The following is a 25,261-nucleotide window of genomic DNA, read 5'->3' on the forward strand; positions in this document are numbered from 1 at the left end:
CTTCATTTGTGCACTGAACTGAACTGCCTGATTTCCTTAGAAGAGACTCTCCTTTTGCCCGTTGGCACCAGCGTGTGCAGGTACTTTGAGCACAAGGCTCCACTCTTCGCAGGGCTCGGACTTCCATCTAGTTAGGTGCCTCTGAAGGTGAACTGAGTCTAAAGCATTGTATCGCACTGCCTGTTTTCCTTCCCTTGCAGGTGGACTACACATTTCGTGCATATAACGCTTGCGACTGTCGTATTTGTATATATATTGTATTGGTATGGTATGTGTTGGCTTAATATTGTTATATTGTGATTTTCTCGCTACGGTCATTGTTTTAAAGGCCTTAAAATAAATGTGTATATATTTTTGATATAACAACTGTTTGGAGTAGTTTGTAAGTGATCTTGCTTTGTGTGCTCATTGCGGGCTTTCAGTCACCCTCACCCCTCTTGAGACCTAGTCTTGACCGCCGCGATCGCTACCTTGATTGGTCTGGCTCGTCCAGAGGTTACCCTGTTCCAAGTAATTAGGTTGGCCTTCTGAACTTCTGCGCCACCAGGACAGAGTTCAGAAATCCGTCTTAACAAATTGGTGTACAGCGGTGGGATACGACTGAAGGTATCTAGTGTTGCGCACGAACGAAGGCATTTCAGGTTATTCCAACCAAGACACGTAGTGAATTGTTGTAGTATAACTTTAAAAAGGCCATAGTCCTATCTAACAGTATGGAAACAAATACCTTGTTAACTTTAAATGCTTCCAAATCAGAAACATTGAAGAAGATGTGTGCGGAGAGAGGTGTTTCCTCTCAAGGCACGAAATTGGAAATGATCCAAAGAATCGTGGCGTGGCAAGAAGCGCAGCTTGACGCTATAACTTCTGAGGACAGTGCGGAAGGTGGTGGGGCTGCTCTCACTGGTAGAACCGACGGTTCTGCCGCCGCACTGATCCATCGCGACCACGAGGACAGGGAGGATGAGATGTCTAATGTTTCCTCTGCCAGTGTTGATGGGGAGGCTATGCTTGAATTCAAGAAGCAAGAGCTGCGGTTTAGGCAGCAGGAGCTTGAATTCAGCATAGCCAAACTAAAAATCGAACAGGCAGAAAAACAAAAAGACAGGGATCACCAGTTGGAACTGGCCAAGCTTCAGTTTGCAAATGGGTCCAAGGGTCCTGGACATGGGTCTGGGGCTTCCTCTCATCCACGGTTTCCGAAAGATCTGCTCAGTGTGTATGAGGAAAGGAATGACATTATGGACTGGCTGAGTGCGTTTGAGTATGCATGCGAAGTTCAACAAGTTGACAATGCTGATAAGATTGCCTGGTTACTCAGCAGACTGCCCCATTCTGGCTGTAGTGCCATTATGGAAATGTTGAAGGCTGAGCGAGCTGATTTCGCAATGTTAAAGCAACCTCTCATTTTAAAGTTTGGGAAGACTCCGGCCCAATATTTGAAACGTTTCAGAGAGTATAAGAAAAAGGAAGGTGGTACTTGGGTATCTTATGTCACTGAATCCTTGAAAAACTTAACTGGCTGGGTCGAAGGTTATAAGGTTTCTACCTTCGAAGGCATGATAAATCTTGTCATGCTGGAACACATTTTTGCTTCTTCTTCCCCGGAGCTTAAGCAGCATTTGGCCGATTCGAAAGGAGATAGATCCTAAGAAGCTGGCCATTGCAGCAGACTTATGGGTGTCACATCGAGTGTCCCATAAGGACAAAACTCATCCTGGTAAGCAGGAGGAAGGGAAAAAGTCCAAAGATATGGAGGGTGGGGAATCTGCTAAATCTTCTTCCCATAAGGGCCACAAAAAGAAAAATAAGGGTAAGACACAAGAGAACTCGCAGGATAGTGGAGGTCCGCCTCCGAAACAGAACTCTGGTTACAATAAGCCTCCCTATGTAAACAGACCCAATGGATCTTGTTTTGCTTGTGGAGCAACTGACCATGTGAAGGGGGATCCCCGTTGTAAGGTTAGACCTTTGGGGGTCCACTCCGCTAATCTGGCCTTCTCCTCCTACGAGGAAGAAGAGATTACAGGAGCATCCTTCTCCTCAGACTCATTTCCCAGCGGGATAGAGGCTGAGGTAGTTTTAGTGTCCCTGGGTTCCTGGGAGCCTAAAGTCGCAGAGGCTTATGCTAGGATTCCGGATAATACCAAGCACTACTTTAAAGACAGTGTGCTGATCAATGGAGTGGATACTCCAGCTCTTAGGGATAGTGGGTGCAGTCGCACTGTAGTGGATTCTACCTTGGTAGACTCAGAGGAAGTTGCCAGAGCTACTCTGATGCCCACTAAGTTGGCTGACGGCCCCCTCCGTATGTTTCCAGTAATACCTGTAAATCTTACTTTAAATGGTACAGCAGTCAGGATTCCAGTGAGCATTCAGAGAAACGTCCCGGGAAAGGTCTTGTTAGGTAATGATCTCAGAGCTTTAGGGCTCGTAGGAGACACTGCCGAAAGACCCTACACACGGTCTCAAGCACGGGCAGCATTGGCCAAGTCCAATACGCCGCCCCAGCCAAAGGGGAAACCCAAGGCGAAAGGAGTCGACAAGTCACGACGAGGGAAAGAGAATATTCCCCCGAGCTCGCCTACCACTGCGGTGGAGGAAGTTGGTCAATCGCCCGGGCCTGACGAGGAGGTGGTGATGCCTGAAGTATTTGACCCCAACGATCATCCTGAACTAAAAGACTTGTTAGTTGAAGGAGGTCCTGATAGGGACGAATTCAGTAAAGGCCAACGTGAGTGCCCATCTCTGGAAGGCCTAAGGAGACAGGCCTGCTCCCAGCTTGAGGCTGAACCTCCTGGGACGCATAGGATTTATTGGGAAGGTGGACTCCTGTATAGTGAGCCCACAGAGTCTACCGAAGGAGACCATAGGAGGTTGGTGGTTCCCCTTGCTGTTAGGCCCTTCCTCCTGCAGTTGGCGCATGAAGTTCCCCTTGCTGGTCACCTTGGTATGAAGAGGATCAAGCAAAGGTTATCCATGCACTTCTACTGGCCCAAGATGGGGGTGCAAGTAGAAAGTCACTGCAGGAGTTGTGCCTCCTGCCAGTTGTCTGGTAAGGTTGGCGCGACAATCCAAGCTCCGTTGGTACCGCTCCCAGTTGTGGGGGTACCATTTGAAAGGGTAGGGATCGACATTGTTGGTCCCCTTGACCCGCAAACATCCTCAGGCAATAGGTTTATCCTGGTGCTGGTCGACCATGCAACCAGATATCCTGAGGCCATCCCATTGAAAACTGTAACTGCCAAGTCAGTTGCAAAAGCGTTACTCGGCATATTTACTAGGGTTGGCTTCCCTAAAGAAGTTGTGTCAGATCGTGGCAGCAACTTTATGTCGAAGTATATGCAGGCTATGTGGAAAGAATGTGGGGTCACCTACAAGTTCTCTTCTGCATACCACCCCCAGACCAATGGTCTGGTGGAACGTTTCAACAGAACGTTAAAGAGCATGATTGGGGCTCTGGAGGAGCCTCAGAGAAGAAAATGGGATCTTCTTTTACCATGCTTACAGTTTGCCTACCGAGAGGTACCACAGGAGGGTGTTGGCTTCAGCCCCTTCGAACTTCTGTTCGGTCATCCCGTACGGGGACCCTTAGCCATCGTCAAAGAGGGATGGGAGATGCCCACTCCCCCTGTTACTACCAACGTAGTTGATTATGTGCTAGGGCTCAGAAAACGGATGGTACTTCTGATGGGCTTGGCTAGTGATAAATTGAAGGCAGGGCAAGCGCTGGTGAAACATTGGTACGACCAGAAAGCTTCCCTCATCAACTTTACACCCGGTCAGCAAGTCCTGATCATGAATCCCATAAGGCCTCGAGCTTTACAGGACAAATGGTCAGGCCCTTACACAGTGGTGGAGCCCCTGGGTGAGTTTAACTATTTAGTGGACCTTGGAAGGCCTGGACAGGCTCCAAAAGTGTTTCACGTGAATAGGCTGAAGGCTTTCGTCCCAAGAGTCGAAATCGCAGCACTGCTACTGGCTTCAGACGTTGAGGAAGAGGAGTCTGAACCTCTCCCCGACCTGTTCCAAAGCGGTCCTTCAGATAGCTCCTTTGAGGGTGTCCGAGTGGCCCCTCACCTGACTTCTGATCAGCAGGCTGAGGTGAAAAGTTTGCTTAGGCAGTTTTCCCCCCTGTTTTCACAGTCGCCTGGTTTGACACCTTGGTGCAAACATAACATTGACACAGGAGACAGTGTACCTACCAAAGGTAGGGGATACAGGATGTCAGACAAAGTACGGTTTTATATTAAGACCGAGGTCAACAAAATGTTAGACCTTGGGGTGATTGAACCCTCTAGTAGTCCTTGGTCCAGCCCTGTGGTTTTGGTTCCAAAGGCAGGCACTTGTGAATTGAGGTTCTGCGTGGATTACAGGGCTCTGAATGCTGTCACCAAGACAGATGCACACCCCTTGCCTCGAACAGATGAGCTGGTGGATACTTTGGGTGCCTCCAAGTACCTCAGCACGTTTGACCTCACTGCTGGCTATTGGCAAATAGCTTTAGCAGAGCATGCCAAGGAGAAGACAGCATTTTCTACTCCAGACGGCCTTTACCAATTCCGGGTAATGCCGTTCGGGTTGAAGAATGCACCTGCCACTTTCCAGAGGCTTGTGAATCATGTGTTGAATGGGTTGGACGAATTCTGTCTTGCATATCTGGACGATATAGCAGTTTTCAGTGCCACCTGGGAAGACCATGTGAAACACCTCGGGATTGTGCTCCAGGCTCTTCAGAAAGCCCACTAAACCATAAAGGCTAGTAAATGCCAAAATGGTCAAGGCTCAGTGGTTTACCTTGGACATGAAGTAGGTGGAGGGAGGATACAGCCTCTACCCAGTAAAGTACAAGCAGTACAAGACTGGCCTACCCCCACTACGCAAACCCAAGTGAGAGCCTTCTTAGGACTCACGGGGTATTACCGCAATTTTGTGGCAGACTATGGCACCATAGCTGCTCCTCTGACTGCCCTCACAACTCCGAAGAAACCCAAGAAGGTAACTTGGACCGACGAGTGTGAGAAGGCCTTCAATGGCTTAAAAGACTCCTTGTGCCAGGCCCCTGTCCTCAGGGCCCCTGATTATCAAAGACCTTTTATCGTGCAGACGGACGCCTCTGACACTGGGATAGGAGCTGTACTATCACAAGTAGATGAGAAGGGTAAGGAACACCCTATCGGTTTTATTAGTCGCCAGCTTAAGGACAGAGAGCTCAGATGGTCCACGGTAGAGAAAGAATGTTTCTCTGTTGTGTGGGCCCTAAGGAAGCTGAGGCCCTACCTCTATGGGACCCACTTCACTGTGCAGACTGACCATAAGCCGTTAAATTGGCTAATGAACATGAAGGGGGAGAATCCAAAGTTGCTTAGGTGGTCCATAAGTCTACAAGGCTTCGACTTCACTATTGAGCATAGGCCAGGTGTCCAACATAGCAATGCTGATGGGTTGTCCAGAATGTTTAACCGACCTGAACAAGAGACTCATCCAGGGGTGGATTAGTTCCCCCTGTCCATAGTCTGGGAGGGGCGAGTGTTAGGAAAGATTTCGTAATTGTAGGTAATTTTCCTTCCATGTGGCAACCCCTAAACTATTTGCTGTTGTTTTTCACCTTGTTCTTGACTTTGCCAGAGAAGTGCAGCCTTCTGCCGCACTCCTCTGGGCTTTCGCTCCTTTCTTACGGGGAAACTGACATGCCCTTAAGACAGTCAGTACCGGGGAACGCTGTTTCCCGTAGTTTCTTTTATCATGTTGCGGCTTTAGTGCAACATGACACAAGAGGGCACTGTAAGCTAAGTTACAGCTCTTTTGGGTCTCTAGCCTTCTACAGGCCCTAGATACTCGTTTAGGATTGTATTTGATCGGTGCAAGTCATTCAGGGACTGGAATGGTGGCAGCGATCGTTTTGTGTATTCTGAGCTCCTTTTGGCGTTCTAAGCGCGTTTTTCGCGCTGAACCCAAAATGGTGGCCTGGCTCCCAAAATGGCCAGACCACGAGGCTCCTTTGTCCTGTCCACTGACCGTCTTGCTCCCTTCACCTTCCCCAGGTCGAGCGACCCGGGGCCTTCCTTATTTGGGCATGTACTTTCCCGCGAAACACGGATGCTTTCGCGGGCTTCTACATGTCTTTTGTGTGCCTCCAGGGTGTGGGCTGGGATGTCTGGTCCCAATACACATCCTGGGTGCCAGAGAGTCTAGGGTAGTGTGAATGCCTGGGACCACCGTGGTCCGTGATTGGTCCACGAATGGTGTGTGTGTTGATGAGCGTATCTCTCATTGGCTTCCCTCCGTTTTGGCGCGAAGGGAACCGTGGATAAGAGGGGGCTGGAAACACCACTACCATGTCGATCTCCTGAGTTCTCACGAACGAAGGAATACAGGAGCCAAGTATCCTGTAACCAAGAGGCTGGACCGAGGGATCGCTGGTGACCCGCTGAAGGACTCCTCCTTTGCACTGCTGTCGTCCTGTGAAACCCTTTCCTCCTTTGATCGAACCGGAAGGCCTGTACTGGTGCTTCGACCTTTGGAATAGCAGGAACAGCTATTCTCGGCGACTTCATCATCTCCTGCCAGTAAGCCTTCGGAAGCGTCTCTGGGCCATCCAGTTGACTGACCAGCTTACACGGGAGTCTTGCTCTGTAACCGCCGCCAGGTTGTGTTGTATTTCGAGTCCTTGTCACTCTCACACGCTTAGTACACTTGGCGTTCCCAAGTCTGAAGTGAGTAGTGTACATTTAGCTCAGATACACACGGCCGCTCCGTTGCCCTGTTGTGGTGACAAAACTGTGCAGGTTTCTTCGATTGGGACGTCTTTTTTCTCTACACGACGACGAGGCATTCCCGGCTCTTCTGAACCTGCCAGCTGCTGAAACTAACGTGGAGAAGCCTGGGTCTGCTTGCATCGGGGACCGGTGAGTAGTATAGCTAGGATCTGGTCGCCCTCCTGCAGTAGCCCATTGCTTTTCCCCGCTGTGTAAAAACAGCACCCTTTTGTCCGTACTCGCGCTCTGCTTCTGCTCACTGTGGAGGCTGCGCTTGATCGCGGAACTTGTTCTCCTTCATTTGTGCACTGAACTGAACTGCCTGATTTCCTTAGAAGAGACTCTCCTTTTGCCCGTTGGCACCAGCGTGTGCAGGTACTTTGAGCACAAGGCTCCACTCTTCGCAGGGCTCGGACTTCCATCTAGTTAGGTGCCTCTGAAGGCGAACTGAGTCTAAAGCATTGTATCGCACTGCCTGTTTTCCTTCCCTTGCAGGTGGACTACACATTTCGTGCATATAACGCTTGCGACTGTCGTATTTGTATATATATTGTATTGGTATGGTATGTGTTGGCTTAATATTGTTATATTGTGATTTTCTCGCTACGGTCATTGTTTTAAAGGCCTTAAAATAAATGTGTATATATTTTTGATATAACAACTGTTTGGAGTAGTTTGTAAGTGATCTTGCTTTGTGTGCTCATTGCGGGCTTTCAGTCACCCTCACCCCTCTTGAGACCTAGTCTTGACCGCCGCGATCGCTACCTTGATTGGTCTGGCTCGTCCAGAGGTTACCTTGTTCCAAGTAATTAGGTTGGCCTTCTGAACTTCTGCGCCACCAGGACAGAGTTCAGAAATCCGTCTTAACAACGGGAAGTCACTCCCCAGTGACTGACACTTTGAACGGAATACATCTTGAGCCCACTGAAAGGGCAACACGTCATCGCCCATATAGAGGTGATAGGACCGAATAATGGGAGAGGGAAACCTCTTCCTCTGCCAGCAACAAGTAATTGGATTGGATAAGGGTAGAGGGCAGTCCCTGGTCTCCATTTGACAGGTTTAGAAGGAGAGTGACTCTCCTCCAGCACTGAGTGACATACTTTGGGACTAGATGAGGTGGTGAGGTGCAGGTCCGCGCTGCGCAGTGATAGGCAAAGCTATTGGATGCGAAGGAGACAAAGAGGACCTTACTTTCCATTAACACTCAATGCTCCTGGATGATGAGGACAACCAAACTAGGCACTTGCATGGAAACCCCTCGAGGGACACATCCAGGTGTCTGGCTTTGGAACTGTTCCTGGGGCCACGCTAATGTCGGGACTGTCAGGACTCGGGGCTAGCTAGCTTTTTGGTTGTAGCCCCTGAGCTTCTATCCAGGGCTTTAATCAAAAGACCCGGGACTATAGTCCCCAGCCCCCTCTGAGCTTCTATCTGTGACTACAACCAAAAGACCCGGGGCTATGGCCCCCCAGGCCCCTCTGATCTCCTATCTGTGGTTACAACCAAAAGACTCAGGGATATAGCCCTTCAGCCCCCTCTGAGCTTCTATCTGTGACTACAACCAAAAGACCCGGGGCTATAGCCCTCTAGCCCCCTCTGAGCTTCTATCTGTGGCTACAACCAAAAGACCCGGGGCAATAGCCCCCGAGCCCCCTCTGTGCTACTATCTGGGGCTACAATCAAAATACCCGGGGCTATAGCCCCCCAGCCCCCTCTGAGCTTCTATCGGTGGCTAAAACCAAAAGACCCGGGGCTAAAGCCCCTCAGCCCCCTCTGAGCTTCTATCTGTGACTACAACCAAAAGACCCGGGGCTATAGCCCTCTAGCCCCCTCTGAGCTTCTATCTGTGGCTACAACCAAAAGACCCGGGGCAATAGCCCCCGAGCCCCCTCTGTGCTACTATCTGGGGCTACAATCAAAATACCCGGGGCTATAGCCCCCCAGCCCCCTCTGAGCTTCTATCTGTCACTACAATCAAAAGACCCGGGGCTATAGCCCCCCAGCCCCCTCTGAGCTTCTATCGGTGGCTAAAACCAAAAGACCCGGGGCTAAAGCCCCTCAGCCCCCTCTGAGCTTCTATCTGTGACTACAACCAAAAGACCCAGGGCTATAGCCCCCCAGCGCCCTCTGAGCTTCTATCTGGGGCTTTAATCAAAAGACCCAGGGCTATAGTCCCCAGCCCCCTCTGAGCTTCGATCTGTGACTACAACCAAAAGACCCGGGGCTATAGCCCCCCAGACCCCTCTGTGCTTCTATCTGGGGCTACAATCAAAAGACCCGGGGCTAAAGCCCCCCAGTCCCCTCTGGGCTTCTATCTGTGGCTACAACCAAAAGACCCAGGGCTATAGCCCCCCAGCCCCTTCTGAGCTTCTATCTGGGGCTTTAATCAAAAGACCCGGGGCTATAGTCCCCCCAGACCCTTCTGAGCTTCTATCTGAGGTTACTATATAAATGCAAAATAACATAACATAGCATAACAACCAAAAGACCCGGGGCTATACCCCCCCATCCCCCTCTGATCTTCTATCTGTGACTACAACCAAAAGACTCGGGGCTGTAGCCCTCCAGCCCCCTCTGAGCTTCTATCTGTGACTACAACCAAAAGACCCGGGGCTATAGCCCCCCAGCCCCCTCTGAGCTTCTATCTGTGGCTACAACCAAAAGACCCGGGGCAATAGCCCCCGAGCCCCCTCTGTGCTACTATCTGGGGCTACAATCAAAAGACCCAGGGCTATAGCCCCCCAGCCCCATCTGAGCTTCTATCTGTCACTACAATCAAAAGACCCGGGGCTATACCCCCCAACCCCCTCTGAGCTTCTATTGGTGGCTAAAACCAAAAGACCCAGGGCTAAAGCCCCCCAGCCCCCTCTGAGCTTCTATCTGTGACTACAACCAAAAGACCCAGGGCTACAGCCCCCCAGCCCCCTCTGAGCTTCTATCTGGGGCTTTAATCAAAAGACCCAGGGCTATAGTCCCCAGCCCCCTCTGAGCTTCTATCTGTGACTACAACCAAAAGACCCGGGGCTATAGCCCCCCTGCCCCCTCTGAGCTTCTATCTGTGGCTAAAACCAAAAGACACGGGGCTATAGCCCCCCAGCCCCCTCTGTGCTTCTATCTGGAGCTACAATCAAAAGACCCGGGGCTATATCCCCCCAGCCCCTCTGAGCTTTTATCTGTGGCTACAACCAAAAGACCCGGGGCTAAAGCCTCCCAGCCCCCTCTGAGCTTCTATCTGTGACTACAACCAAAAGACCCAGGGCTATAGCCCCCCAGCCCCCTCTGAGCTTCTATCTGGGGCTTTAATCAAAAGACCCGGGGCTATAGTCCCCAGCCCCCTCTGAGCTTCTATCTATGACTACAACCAAAAGACCCGGGGCTATAGCCCCCCAGCCCCTTCTGTGCTTCTATCTGGGGCTACAATCAACAGACCCAGGGCTATAGCCCCCCAGCCCCCTCTGAGCCTCTATCTGTCACTACAACCAAAAGACCCAGGGCTATAGCCCCCCAGACCTCTCTGTGCTTCTATCTGGGGCTACAATCAAAAGACCCGGGGCTAAAGCCCCCCAGCCCCCTCTGGGCTTCTATCTGTGGCTACAACAAAAAGATCCGGGGCTATAGCCCCCCAGCCCCTTCTGAGCTTCTATCTGGGGCTTTAATCAAAAGACCCGGGGCTATAGTCCCCAGCCCCCTCTGAGCTTCTATCTATGACTACAACCAAAAGACCCGGGGCTATAGCCCCCAGCCCCTTCTGTGCTTCTATCTGGGGCTACAATCAACAGACCCGGGGCTATAGCCCCCCCAGACCCCTCTGAGCCTCTATCTGTCACTACAACCAAAAGACCCGGGGCTATAGCCCCCCAGACCTCTCTGTGCTTCTATCTGGGGCTACAATCAAAAGACCCGGGGCTAAAGCCCCCCAGCCCCCTCTGGGCTTCTATCTGTGGCTACAACCAAAAGACCCGGGGCTATAGCCCCCCAGCCCCCTCTGATCTTCTATCTGTGACTACAACCAAAAGACTCGGGGCTATAGCCCCCCAGCCCCCTCTGAGCTTCTATCTGTGGCTACAACCAAAAGACCCGGGGCTATAGCCCCTCAGCCCCTCTGTGCTTCTATCTGGGGCTACAACCAAAAGACCCGGGGCTAAAGCCCCCCAGCCCCCTCTGAGCTTCTATCTGTGACTACAACCAAAAGACCCGGGGCTATAGCCCCCCAGCCCCCTCTGAGCTTCTATCTGGGGCTTTAATCAAAAGACCCGGGGCTATAGCCCCCAGCCCCCTCTGAGCTTCTATCTGTGACTACAACCAAAAGACCCGGGGCTAAAGCCCCCCAGCCCCTTCTGAGCTTCTATCTGTGACTACAACCAAAAGACCCGGGGCTATAGCCCCCCAGCCCCCTCTGATCTTCTATCTGTGGCTACAACCAAAAGACTTGGGGCTATAGCCCCCCAGACCCCTCTGAGCTTCTATCTGTGGCTACAACCAAAAGACCTGGGGCTATAGCCCCTCAGCCCCCTCTGTGCTTCTATCTGGGGCTACAATCAAAAGACCCGGGGCTATAGCCCCCCAATCCCCTCTGAGCTTCTATCTGTCGCTACAATCAAAAGACCCGGGGCTATAGCCCCCTAGCCCCTCTGAGCTTCTATCTGTGGCTACAACCAAAAGACCCGGGGCTAAAGCCCCCCAGCCCCCTCTGAGCTTCTATCTGTGACTACAACCAAAAGACCCGGGGCTATAGCCCCCCCCCTCTGAGCTTCTATCTGGGGCTTTAATCAAAAGACCCAGGGCTATAGTCCCCAGCCCCCTCTGAGCTTCTATCTGTGACTACAACCAAAAGACCCGTGGCTAAAGCCCCCCAGCCCCCTCTGAGCTTCTATCTGTGACTACAACCAAAAGACCCGGGGCTATAGCCCCCCAGCCCCCTCTGAGCTTCTATCTGGGGCTTTAATCAAAAGACCCGGGGCTATAGTCCCCAGCCCCCTCTGAGCTTCTATCTGTGACTACAACCAAAAGACCCGGGGCTATAGCCCCCCAGCCCCTTTTGTGCTTCTATCTGGGGCTACAATCAACAGACCCAGGGCTATAGCCCCCCAGCCCCCTCTGAGCTTCTATCTGTCGCTACAACCAAAAGACCTGGGGCTAAAGTCCCCCAGCCCCCTCTGAGCTTCTATCTGTGGCTACAACCAAAAGACCAGGGGCTATAGTCCCCCGGGCCCTGACTAGAGGAAAACGTGGCATGGGATTGGTGAGAGTGTTGAAAGTGAGGCAAAGCCGGAGTCACCACTCAGAGCTCCGGATGAATGAAGGAATGAGAAAGTTGAGGCGGGCGCTAGTCTTGTGTGACAGCTGGTCCATCATGTCCTTTATCTGGCTCTCTCTTTTTCTCTTTTATGTTGTGTGTTAAGGGGTCCAGGTCTTGAGGACAGAGCGGAGCCGGGAGCAGAATGAAGGGGAAGGTGCTGCTACTGGCTGGTGAGTGAGTACTTATCCTGCTGGTTGACTTGGGCGATGAAGGGGTACCTGATCAGTAAGAGCCCGCGAAAGGATCAGCGGACAGTAGATGAGGCCTGCGTAGGAGGGCGGCAAATGATACGCGGGTGGGAACATTGACACACTTTAACTAATGCGCAGAGCCCAGGTCCGGCCATATCTGGAATGTTGCGACATGCAGACCAAACAGTCAACAATAATCCGAAACAGATCAGATCTGCTGCTTCCTGCACTCTCATCCCAAAGAGGCGCCATCTTGGCCTAGGGAAAATGAACACGCAAACTCACTTTGTTTACGGTCAATTTGGCCGCGAACAATTGTGCCACGGCCAAAACTACCCTAATTAAAAAGGCGCCCCCACCCGCCCCCACTCACCCCTACTTATCTTTGCTCCGTCTGTGCATGTTCTGAATCTGCGCCGTCAGATCGTCCCTCCGACGCGGGTCGGATCCGACGGCGCAGGGTCCGCTTTTTTCCCCCCTGCCTCCAGACCTCCGGAAGCAGGGGACAACCCCGCTACACCCAAAGGCCATCACTACCAAACATGGGGATCGGGGGACACCGCCGCAACCCCTCCCCCCCCCCCCGCTCCCCATGTTTGGTAGTGATTACCCAAATTGGTTGTTTCCAAACGACCAAATGATACTGGCCGAATTTGGCCTTATGTACCCTACGATCAATCAGAAACACATCCAATTTGGGTAATACCCTAGAAATATTACAATACCATCAGCTACTCACAGTGCCACCATCAGTGACTGGCATCAGCTACTCACAGTGCCCCCATCAGCGACTGGGATGTGTACTCACAGTGCTTCCATTAATGACTGCGATCTGTACTCACAGTACCCCCATCAGCGACTGGGGTCTGTACTCACAGTGCCCCCATCAGCGACTGGGATGTGTACTCACAGTTCCCCCATCAGCGACTGGGATGTGTACTCACAGTGCCCCCATCATTGACTGGGGTCTGTACTCACAGTGCCCACATCAGTGACTGGGATGTGTACTCACAGTGCTCCCATCAGTGACTGGGGTCTGTACTCACAGTGCCCCCCATCAGCGACTGGGATCTGTTCTCACAGTGCCCCCATCAGTGACTGGGGTCTGTACTCACAGTGCCCCCACCAGTGACTGGGGTCTGTACTCACAGTGCCCCCATCAGTGACTGGGATGTGTACTCACAGTGCCCCCATCAGTGACTGGGGTCTGTACTCACAGTGCCCACATCAGTGACTGGGGTGTGTACTCACAGTGCTTCCATCAGTGACTGGGATCTGTACTCACAGTGCCCCCATCAGCGACTGGGATCTGTACTCACAGTGCCCCCCATCAGCGACTGGGATCTGTTCTCACAGTGCCCCCATCAGCGACTGCGATCTGTACTCACAGTGCCCCCATCAGTGACTGGGGTCTGTACTCACAGTGCCCCCATCAGCGACTGGGGTCTGTACTCACAGTGCCCCCATCAGTGACTGGGATGTGTACTCACAGTGCCCCCATCAGTGACTGGGGTCTGTACTCACAGTACCCACATCAGTGACTGGGATGTGTACTCACAGTGCTCCCATCAGTGACTGGGGTCTGTACTCACAGTGCCCCCATCAGTGACTGGGATGTGTACTCACAGTGCCCCCATCAGTGGCTGTGATGTGTACTCACAGTGCCCCCATCAGTGACTGGGATCTGTACTCACAGTGCTCCCATCAGTGGCTGGGGTCTGTACTCACAGTGCCCCCCATCAGTGACTGGGATGTGTACTCACAGTGCCTCCATCAGTGACTGGGGTCTGTACTCACAGTGCCCCCATCAGTGACTGGGATGTGTACTCACAGTGCCCCCATCAGTGACTGGGATGTGTACTCACAGTGCCTCCATCAGTGACTGGGGTCTGTACTCACAGTGCCCCCATCAGTGACTGGGATGTGTACTCACAGTGCCTCCATCAGTGACTGGGGTCTGTACTCACAGTGCCCCCATCAGTGACTAGGATGTGTACTCACAGTGCCCCCATCAGTGACTGGGATGTGTACTCACAGTGCCTCCATCAGTGACTGGGGTCTGTACTCACAGTGCCCCCATCAGTGACTGGGATGTGTACTCACAGTGCCTCCATCAGTGACTGGGGTCTGTACTCACAGTGCCTCCATCAGTGACTGGGATGTGTACTCACAGTGCCCCCCATCAGTGACTGGGATGTGTACTCACAGTGCCCCCATCAGTGACTGGGATGTGTACTCACAGTGCCTCCATCAGTGACTGGGGTCTGTACTCACAGTGCCCCCATCAGTGACTGGGATGTGTACTCACAGTGCCTCCATCAGTGACTGGGGTCTGTACTCACAGTGCCCCCATCAGTGACTGGGATGTGTACTCACAGTGCCTCCATCAGTGACTGGGGTCTGTACTCACAGTGCCTCCATCAGTGACTGGGATGTGTACTCACAGTGCCCCCCATCAGTGACTGGGATGTGTACTCACAGTGCCCCATCAGTGAGTGCCCACATCAGTGACTGGGGTCTGTACTCACAGTGCCTCCATCAGTGACTGGGATGTGTACTCACAGTGCCCCCCATCAGTGACTGGGATGTGTACTCACAGTGCCCCATCAGTGAGTGCCCACATCAGTGACTGGGATGTGTACTCACAGTGCCTCCATCCGTTACTGGGATGTGTACTCACAGTGCCCCCATCAGTGACTGGGATGTGTACTCACAGTGCCCCCCATCAGTGACTGGGATGTGTACTCACAGTGCCTCCATCAGTGACTGGGGTCTGTACTCACAGTGCCCCCATCAGTGACTGGGATGTGTACTCACAGTGCCCCCCATCAGTGATTGGGGTCTGTACTCACAGTGCCCCCATCAGTGACTGGGATGTGTACTCACAGTGCCCCCATCAGTGACTGGGATGTGTACTCACAGTGCCCCATCAGTGAGTGCCCACATCAGTGACTGGGGTCTGTACTCACAGTGCCCCCATCAGTGACTGGTATCGTCCCGCCTCCCCTCCAATCCTCCTTTTAGAGGGCCTAGTTACGACTGAGGACTCAGACCTGAAGGTCGGGCTGCGGCCTGGCCACAGGGCTTGTTTCATTGCTGGAGAAGAGGGTCTTTTCAGGCTGCGCTGTGAGATGTTCAAGGCAATAATTAACTAATTGGCCGGATCCCAACACACACACAATCCTGCTTGATTGCTGGACCCTAGAGGTAAGGATGAGCCCGCTTAGAGCACAGGGGTCAGCAACCTTTCACGCTCCAGATATTCTGCACTACAGCTCCCATCAGCCGTACACAGCATAGTCAATGGTGAGGGATCATGGGAGTCATAGTCCAAAACACCTGGAGAGCAGGCAGCTGCAGCCCAAGTTTCTTGACCACCCATTTGTTTCTTTTTTCACTCTTTTTTTATATTCTCCATAAAGGCAGTGACCCGGAACCCATCTGAAATCCACTTGTTTTTTTACAGAATTCCCTCAATAAACACCTCTACAATGAAACATAGCAGGGGATTAACTTGAAACAACGCAATAGTTTTACAGGTAAAGCTTGAAAGAGAACCCTTCAAACTAAGATCAGGGGCCAGGCACTGGATGACACATAGTACCCCATCAGCCCTACCACTGACTTACGCATGTGTACTTTCTCTGCACCTTCAGCCGGTAGCCGTGCCTGTGAGGCCCTTGATGGCGGTGGAGCCTTGAGCAGTCCAAATGAGCCTGTATCAAGGTAAACCAGGGACAAATAGGTTAAGCTGCTCTTACAAGGGCTTAGAAGCTCTAAGAACTAACATCAGGGAAGCCTGCACTGGTTCTCCATTGGAGATCTACAGTGTCGATGACAAGTCCTCTTTCCATAGCTATGAACTTCTATTTCAACACATAATTTCTGGAATTGAAGTTGCACAGCACCCAGGAACTCGCAGCATGTAGGGCACATAACAGGCAAGGCTGACAGATTTAAACTCAGTGTCAAATTAAAGGAATGGGGCATAAGTGGAACCCTATTAAAGAGTCCTATCATGGTTCATAGGAATTCCTCAGGCCACTTGTACTTTGAATCTGTTGTCTGTGTCTTGACTCATGATGCCTTCACAGTTCCTGGTACTTAAGTTAATGTATACGTGTTAGGCAGAATCACATGCAGTACCCTTTGGGACACCACACACAATTAAGACTACAAGTGACAGTACAATTTCACCTTTGGTACAAGCCTGTACTACACAGTAAAGTGGTAGCGATGGCTGAGCAGCCAGACTTATCTCAAGAGTAAGTGAGCAGTATCAACAGTTACACAAAGGACAGCAATTACTAAGGTTCAAACAAACACTGACTCAAGGTTTCTGAGTAAAAGAATATACATTTATTTACACATCAGTTGTACAACAGTTCACTAAGTAAAGCAGTAGAAAATCACAATCTTAATACACTACACAGCACACAATACATTCTGGACAAGTAAAGCTCAAAATGAAGTGTGAGCAAAATGGCACTCCAGCATTTTAAAAAGGGAGGGAAAGACAAGGTTATTCACAATCAAGCAGCACCAACAAGTAAGTAGGCAGGGCAACCTAGAAAAGGCTTACTACAACTAGGATTCAAATCAATAGGCCTGGGCCAATGTTAATGGTTCAGAGTCTTTGCAGAGGATCACACAGTTCAGAGTAGTTTGCGGTTAAGTCTTTGCCTGGGTATTTAAGCGTGTTATAAATATGCAACTAAGACAACAACAAAACAAAACAAACAAAATTCTGTAACAGCGCCTCGATGCCCCCGGGCTGTGTGAGCGCTTTAAAAAAATGCAAATAAAATTTCTGTAATAGAATTTCACAGCACCCTGGAACTCGCAGCATGTAGGGCACATAACAGGCAAGGCTGACAGATTTAAACTCGGGGTCAAATTAAAGGAATGGGGCATGAGTGGAACCCTATTAAAGAGTCCTATTATGGTTCATCGAAATACCGCAGGCCAGGTAAGACTGGCCGTCCAGGCGCGACACATTGCTCACCTCCACAGGCCAGCGACTTGGCTCCCTGCCTTTTCAGAGTATCCTTTGCAGGCGGAATGAGCACTCTGGAAAACATGGAAGACCCTTGGCCATACAGTTGGGAGCTGCCCAGTGCGAATGACATCATTTTCCTTAATACTACAAAGATGGGCCTAGAAAGAAACTTGGCAGCTTAGGCAAATATTCAATCGAAAGTGATTTAGTAAAGAATCACCAAAATAAGAAAGATTGTGTAACTGCTTCCAGGCAGACAGAAGCTGTCCAAGCCCTCAGGCACCCAGCACTGCCTTTGATGATAAATTATATGTGAGAAAACACTGAGAAATAGCAATCAAAGGTCGCTACCAAATGGCAGAACTAAAGGGGGTTGACAATCAAGCCAGACAGGTATAGCCTATTGACCCTTATTAATATTTACACTGTATACGTCACCCCTCTGTTGTGATATTGTACAGAGGCACCGGCCACTGGGGATATGTTGTGCCCTGAAAATTCGGGAGGCGATCTCTGGACAAATCATTTGGGTATACTGTGAGTGCCCCGATTCAGCGAGTTGGGACTTACCTCTTTGGTAACATTGGCAAAATCCAAAAATGAACACATATTTTCTTAGAATACATAATCAGTCTGATAACGCGTTTATGAAAACTGTAAACTATTTATCGATATTAAGTAAAAAGAAAACAGCAAACTGCAATTTCTGTCAGAAACCCGAGGGCATTCTCATTTGAACTCTCCTTGGGTCCTCTTTTCAGATGGTCAGGGAAAGGCCATCGCTCTTGGATCCTGACCCTGAGGTTGGGGAAGCGAGGGAGGATCACCTGGGTGAAGGGTCCTTGGGGATTGAGAGTGGGGTACCCACAGGAGAGACATGGTATCCCCCTTTCCCTATTGAAGACCAACCTAACCCTCCCCCGACCTGTACAGGCTATTGTAAGTCAGCACCCCTTATTTACCCACATTTAACATCTGATAGTACTGGGACGAGGACGAGGCGACTAAGAGTGATGAACACTAAACCACTTCACCACTCTAGTACTGGGATGAGGAAGATGCCTGCAGAGTGCTGTGAGGGTCAGGTATATCCCTTTAATTATAGTCAGGCAAGCCCAATTGAGAATCCACACCTGCAACCTTTCAAGTTGTTGTAGGTGTGTAAAGAGAATGACAGAGAACAGCAAGGAGAGCAGCAGGGAGGCCTGTCTGGGACAGACCAGCAGGGGACTCTTTTTATGAGGAGGTAGCCGTGGTGGGACCGGAGAAGGATACAGGATGCCGCCCGACGTCCCAGATGGCCCGTGGAGCACTTGCCAACCTGGGCTGTTGGGTTGCCACAGGCATGGGAGCCTCTGAGGTGGAGAACAAGCAGCTGGGGCTGCGAGTTAGCTGGAAGGAAGAGGACGCCTTCCACATCCACGCAAACGTAGCGGGGCTGCCGGCGTGTGCAAGTCAGCACCCAACACCCGACCTGTGTGCGGGGCTCACAGAAGCCTGCCCGCCGACCTGAGAAGCTGAACGGAAGCAGCAGGAGCCAGTAGGGAGGAACACTGAGAACCAATGAACGTCGGGGAAAGGCTCTCAAAAGCCGGAGCGCTCCAAGCGGGCTGCGATTGCATATTGAATACCAAACTGAATAGAAACTTGAAATTAAGCATATCGAATGATTATTAAATACCGAACTGCATGGAAGCTTGAAATTCAACATATTGAAAGCACAGTGAACCCCAAAATGAATGAAACCTTGAAATTAAGCATATTAAATACTTAATTGAATAAAACTTTATGGGCAAAGCAAATAGCAGATGACAACGAAAGTGCCAATGTGAAAGCAAACTACGGAAAAGAGCGCAAGTGTGAAAGAGTGCCATAGAATGTGGAAATGAATAAGACACCACAAAGTGAACTTTTATGAGTGGATGCCATGCGGCAAGGCCAAAGACTGGCGAGAGGTGTGTGACAAGTTATGGCAGAGCCAAGAGGCTGACCAGGAGAAGCCAAAGGAGCGTAACACTGCACATAAAGCCAAGAGGCCGACAAAGAAGAACCAAGTGAAGGTTACTCTGAACACAGGGGCAAGTATAGAAGAACCTGTGTGGGCTAAAGAGCCTGGGGATCCTGGTCGCGCGACCTGTGATGGGTGCACCGTGTGGTCTGACAACTGCGCCTAGACCAGAGAGCCCTGAATTATGGAAACCCAGGCATTGTAAAAGAAACCAAGGAGAAGCACTGCAAGTGAACGGGTGATGCAAGCCAGAAGGAGAGTCAGATTGACCTCAAACTGTGTTAGACTTTTTGAAGAGACTGAAAGAAGTACAAGTGGCTGAGTTAAAGTCTTGGGGAAGGGAACCCTGTGAGACTTGAGCAACTACAAGTCTTGTCCTGAGAACAGAGTCTCGAGACCCTTTTCTTTTGAACTGCGTTACTTGGAACTCGGGGAAGGGAATCCCAAGGATTGTGTGGAACTATATTACCTTGAACCTGAGAAAGGTCATGTTGAGACTTTTGTGGAACTTTCTTGAAGTTGGGGAAGGGGAGCTGCAAAAGAAGCTAAGAGCAGGAAGAGGCTCAGAACTTTGAGTTGAGCACCATTTCTTTTATTATTGACATCCCTAAACAGTGGTTAGCATTGGTTAGTTTTAGTTGTGCGGGCATAGACAGCCTTTTAAATTGTAATGGGTTATTTATAATGCACTTAATATATCCCGAGGTTTCTAAGCGCAGATCCGGGGATCGAACCTGTGTTGTTCCGAATCATATTGATTCCAGGATGAGCGCATTGCCCCTGAGCTATCCTCCTGAACCTTTGAAGTTGAACTCTTTGAGTCAGACGTTCCTTAGTTCCTCAGGTAGGGAAATCCCACCTTAGCATAGGGCAAGTTAGGCCTTCTACCATCCTGACATTTGATTTAATAAAGTATTTTACTTTGAACTTTGAATCTGCTGTCTGTGTCTTGACTCTTGACTCATGATGCCTTCACGGTTCCTGGTACTCAAGTTAATTTATACGTGAATTCACTTATGAGTGTGATCAAACTTCAACTTTAAGATGGCTGAACACGAGATGAAGGACAAAATCAACCAATAGGGAACGTGACCGAACATCAGTGCCTTAAAGTCCAATGAAATGTCCATAAGGCACTTGAAAAGGACTCCTATTGGTAAGACTCCACGGCTGTGTTTGATTAATGCTCCCAGCAGGGAGGAACACGGGTTATTCATGAAATGTAGGGTGCACCTCCTTGAAACATGGGAGGTGTGGGGTGCCTTACGAAAGCTCTTTAGGTCGGAAGGACCCCAAGCGGATGGAAACTCAAGACCACCTCCTGATTGTTATGGGGGCTGCCTCCGGTCTCCGGGGCAACCCTCCAAGACAGCCGGGATCACCCAGCGGCAGTAGACACGTCGGTAGGCAGCCGGCGCGCCGCAGACAGGGATGCAGCCTGTCGTGCCCGGTATCCCCGGGCGTCGGACACAATGAGTGGGGGTGTCACCCCCAGGTTCCACAGCGGTCACGGCTCCGAGATCACTCGGGCCGTACCGCACACACAAGGCCACGACCACGTGGCAGGCCCCAAGCACACAGGAATCACAGACACGAGTTGCCACTTCCTGGGGCTCTGCTGCTCTGCCTTTGCAGCGCAAGCAGAGCCCCTTTTATTAACGGGGCACGCGAGCGCCATGACGCAGTCATGACGCTCACGTCGCCCACAACAACTAGACCCCCACACAACATCCCTCCTTTATTATAAGCAAACAAAACAACAACCCACTGCAAACATTTGGTGCATTCCAGTCCGCGCACCAGCTAACAACTATTCCAGCCCACACATATTTTTTTTAACACTGCAAAACAAACACAGGTGTGCTCCAGTCCCCACACCATGGGGCCCCATGATGGGGTCCTCCCACTCAGTCGATTCCGGGATCAAACTGGCCCTCGGCGTCACTGCAGGACAAGAAGAATACATTTTCCTCGTATTCATCCACCACCTCATATGGTCCTGCTCAGGGACTCTCCACCACCTGGACCGCCGCCACTTTGGGCGTCTTTCTCCCCTTCACCTCACTCCCCCCTGACGCCCCCATCATGCCGGCCGGGGCTGGAGCGAGGCACACTCGTGCGAAGTGGTCTCCCTTCCCGCACCTTCCACAGATTTGTCCCATCGCCGGGCAGTCCTGCGGGTGAGGCAGATCCCACCCACACTGTTGGCATATTGCGGCATTGGGGTCTCTCTTCGGCCAATCTCCCCTCCTCATCAATCTTCCTCCTGGCCACCTATTGACGGCCGCCACCTCCTCCATCTTCACTCGCTGCGTGGAAACCTCCATCTTTAGCTGGTTTCTGGAGGAGTCCATGACCGAGGCCCGTGCCTCCGCTAGTTCCTGGGCCCGGCCGAGCTCCAGTACTCGATCTAGGGTCAGCGCTGGGTCCCTCAGAACCTGCTTGCGCAATTTGGTGGAACTGCAGCCATAAATGATTTGCGCCCGGATCTCATCCTCCTCAAAGTTCCCCAGGTCACAGCCCAGTGCAATGCCCCGCAGCTTCCCATGGAATGCATCAAGGCTTTCCCCTTCCTCCTGCTTCGCACACCTCATCCTGAATCTCTCATAGTCCTTGTTGACCATGGGTCTGAAGTATTCGTTCAGGGCTGTGACGGCTGCACCGTAAGATTTATCTTGGGGCCTTAGTGTCTTGAACAGTCTCTGGACAGCCTGCCCGGCAGAGTATAGAAGTGTCGGGCGCTTGGCGGCCTCTTTGATTTCCATAGCTTCGAAGTACAGCTCCAGGTTCTCCACCCAGGACACCCACCGGGCCCCCAGGCTGGCCGGCGCACCAAGGACATCGAACTGGGGTATCGGGGCCAGCTGACCCCTACATACCCCTTCATCGTCCGACATGCTGTGGGAAGGTGAGGACGTCATCCGCCACTCACCCGTGTTGGTGGGCACTTGCAGATGCCAGGCTCAGGTAGCCGTCACTGGGCGCGGGCGCACGAGCACTCCCAACGGAGCCGCAACCCTCGGGCGTGGCACTACTGCGGCCTGCGGAGATGTTGTTGTCCCCTTTTGTTTGAGCGGACAGTTCACCGCTGGGGCCCGGGCATGGCGAGCCTTCCTCCCGGTCCCTTCACTCCTCCCCGTCGGTGTCTGGGAAAATGCCGGCAGTTGACGAGGTATTCCCCACGATCCGTGGGCGAGTACTCCAGGCCCCGTCTCCTCTTTCTTCCCTGCGAGCACACACAGAAACGCTCACCTCATATCATCTCCTGTTTTTTTTTTTTTTTTTTTTAAGGCAACTTTCACCCGTGGCAGCCCGGGTGTTCGGCGGGCGTCGCCGCGTGTCGGAGTGCCAGGCCCCACCTCCTCATTAAAGGAGGGCCTCTCCGAAGAGAAAATATGTTCCTGCGGGTCGGAGCCCCAGGCCCCGCCTCCTAACTGAAAATGGCCGCTTCGTGCGTCCTTGCACGGCCGCCGAATGCAGCCGTGCGCGTGGGCCCACGACACCGCCCGCCGCACGCACCAGCTGGCGGGCGCGACTTCCTCGTCGCCAGTGTTATGGGGGCTGCCTCCGGTCTCCGGGGCAACCCTCCAAGACAGCCGGGATCACCCAGCGGCAGTAGACACGTCGATAGGCAGCCGGCGCGCCGCAGACAGGGATGCAGCCTGTCGTGCCCGGTATCCCCGGGCGTCGGACACAATGAGTGGGGGTGTCACCCCCAGGTTCCACAGCGGTCACGGCTCCGAGATCACTCGGGCCGTACCGCACACACAAGGCCACGACCACGTGGCAGGCCCCAAGCACACAGGAATCACAGACACGAGTTGCCACTTCCTGGGGCTCTGCTGCTCTGCCTTTGCAGCGCAAGCAGAGCCCCTTTTATTAACGGGGCACGCGAGCGCCATGACGCAGTCATGACGCTCACGTCGCCCACAACAACTAGACCCCCACACAACATCGATTATGGCAAAAGGCTTGAACACAGTAGACACTTGTGTTTTGGGAAATTTGAGCAGTTGACTCCGACTGTGGGATAGGACATGGTTTGATAGGACGTTGGAAGAGCAAGACTGATCATCATGTCTAGTGGTTCCTGAGTATTGGAATAGTAAGTACTCCGAGTACGTTCCGGTACTAAACCGTACATTAGATGTGTACATGGGATTGAATGACGCCCAGATGCAATGCTGACATAGGACATTTTCCATGCATTCATCTGTGCTCCTAATTACATTAGCCATCTGCAATGCATGAACATGTGTCCTTAACATGTGAAAGGAATGAATTGCATGGCTTGTAATGCTTATTGTTTAGAAGCTTGTAAGCCTGACATACAATTGCAACTATAATAACTTGCCTCATATTGCATGCTGTTTAGTTTCTTCACTCCCAGCGATCAAAGCGAAGAACTCTAATGAAGCGCTGTGGCTAGCACCAGGGCCCCCTAATAACCAGCACAGAACCCCCCTCTCTGACGCCCTCTGGATCATAGCTTACAAACACAAATGCAAAAGCTAAGTGTGTGTTTCATGAAGAAAGCCAGCCCTAAAACCAGCCCCCACACCCAGCAGCTTACCGGGGCATATCCCTGTAGCCCATGTGTGAAGGTACCCCAAGGCTTGTATGGGGGATGAGGGGGGCGGACACTCACTAAAATGAACTGAGCGGAAATGAAGGGTACTAGACAGGAAGAGGGAACATTAACTTCGACCGAAAATAACGGAGATGAAAACATAGAAAGCAAAAATATCCCAACTTTCATATTTAAAAAACGAAAAATGAAAAATAGACGAAACGATAAGAAAACTATTCTGGCATCGGCCATTTTTGGTGAGGAGCAAGGCAAGGTTGGTGATCATTGGGGATTGTGGGGGTGGCCCCCATCTTGAATAATGTGCTGATGGTTTTAGCTGGGGGTGGGTGGGGTTCTCTTGCAACTGGTAAATCAATAAAAAATGTAAAAATATTTTAAAATAAGTACATACATTTGCACAAAATTTGCCTTTTTTAGAAAACAAGTAAAACAATACTGTTTACATTACTTTCACTGGCCAATAAATATATATTTTTTATTTTCATTTTAACGCTTCATTTTCACTGGGTTTTTAGCTGCGGAATATTATAATATAGCATGTAATGTAGAACTGCGACTGTCACATCACCTTTACTGTACAGCCCCCTAGTACACAGCCCCCTGGTACACAGCCCCCTGGTACACAGCCCCCTGGTACACAGCCCCCTGGTACACAGCCCCCTGGTACACAGCCCCCTAGTACACAGCCCCCTGGTACACAGCCCCCTAGTACACAGCCCCCTGGTACACAGCCCCCTGGAACACAGCCCCCTGGTACACAGCCCCCTAGTACACAGCCCCCTGGTACACAGCCCCCTAGTACACAGCCCCCTGGTACACAGCCCCCTAGTACACAGCCCCCTGGTACACAGCCCCCTGGTACACAGCCCCCTAGTACACAGCCCCCTGGTACACAGCCCCCTAGTACACAGCCCCCTGGTACACAGCCCCCTGGTACACAGCCCCCTGGTACACAGCCCCCTAGTACACAGCCCCCTGGTACACAGCCCCCTGGTACACAGCCCCCTAGTACACAGCCCCCTGGTACACAGCCCCCTAGTACACAGCCCCCTGGTACACAGCCCTGCGTACATGTGACTCTTGGTACACTGTGATTTATTTGCTTACACCACACACATAGAAACTGTTCTTGCTACACTGATTCACATGTAGAAAGTGGCCCACTGAGATAGTCCTCTGATTTATTTGCCTGTCCGGCACACCTAGAACGTGTTCCTTTTACATTGACTCACATCTTGAAAATCACTCACCTCCCATACGACTATGCTCACTCTACTCTACACCATCACACAATTAGAGTGCAGCTACACCCCTTGATCAATTCAGCCTAGCTGCTCACATATGAACATTACCCCATGGACACCTCATCACTCTAATAAAACGCAGCTATATCGCATGACAAACCGGCCTAG

At 51.5% G+C, this 25,261-nt stretch overlaps 1 protein-coding gene across 2 annotated transcripts in view; it reads left to right on the forward strand.

The window, feature by feature from the left end:
- Window positions 1–25,261, forward strand: part of LOC138520759 (acidic mammalian chitinase-like) — a 337,432-nt gene that overhangs the window by 187,962 nt on the left and 124,209 nt on the right. For both annotated transcript variants that reach the window (XM_069633048.1, XM_069633047.1), the window contains exon 2: window positions 12,164–12,230. In XM_069633048.1, coding sequence (XP_069489149.1) covers window positions 12,203–12,230 — 28 coding nt within the window. In that variant the 5' untranslated portion in view covers window positions 12,164–12,202. The remainder of the gene's footprint in view (window positions 1–12,163; window positions 12,231–25,261) is intronic.

Source organism: Ambystoma mexicanum, chromosome 13 (assembly GCF_040938575.1).
Source record: "Ambystoma mexicanum isolate Mex_15411 chromosome 13, UKY_AmexF1_1, whole genome shotgun sequence".
NCBI classification, from domain to species: domain Eukaryota; kingdom Metazoa; phylum Chordata; class Amphibia; order Caudata; family Ambystomatidae; genus Ambystoma; species Ambystoma mexicanum.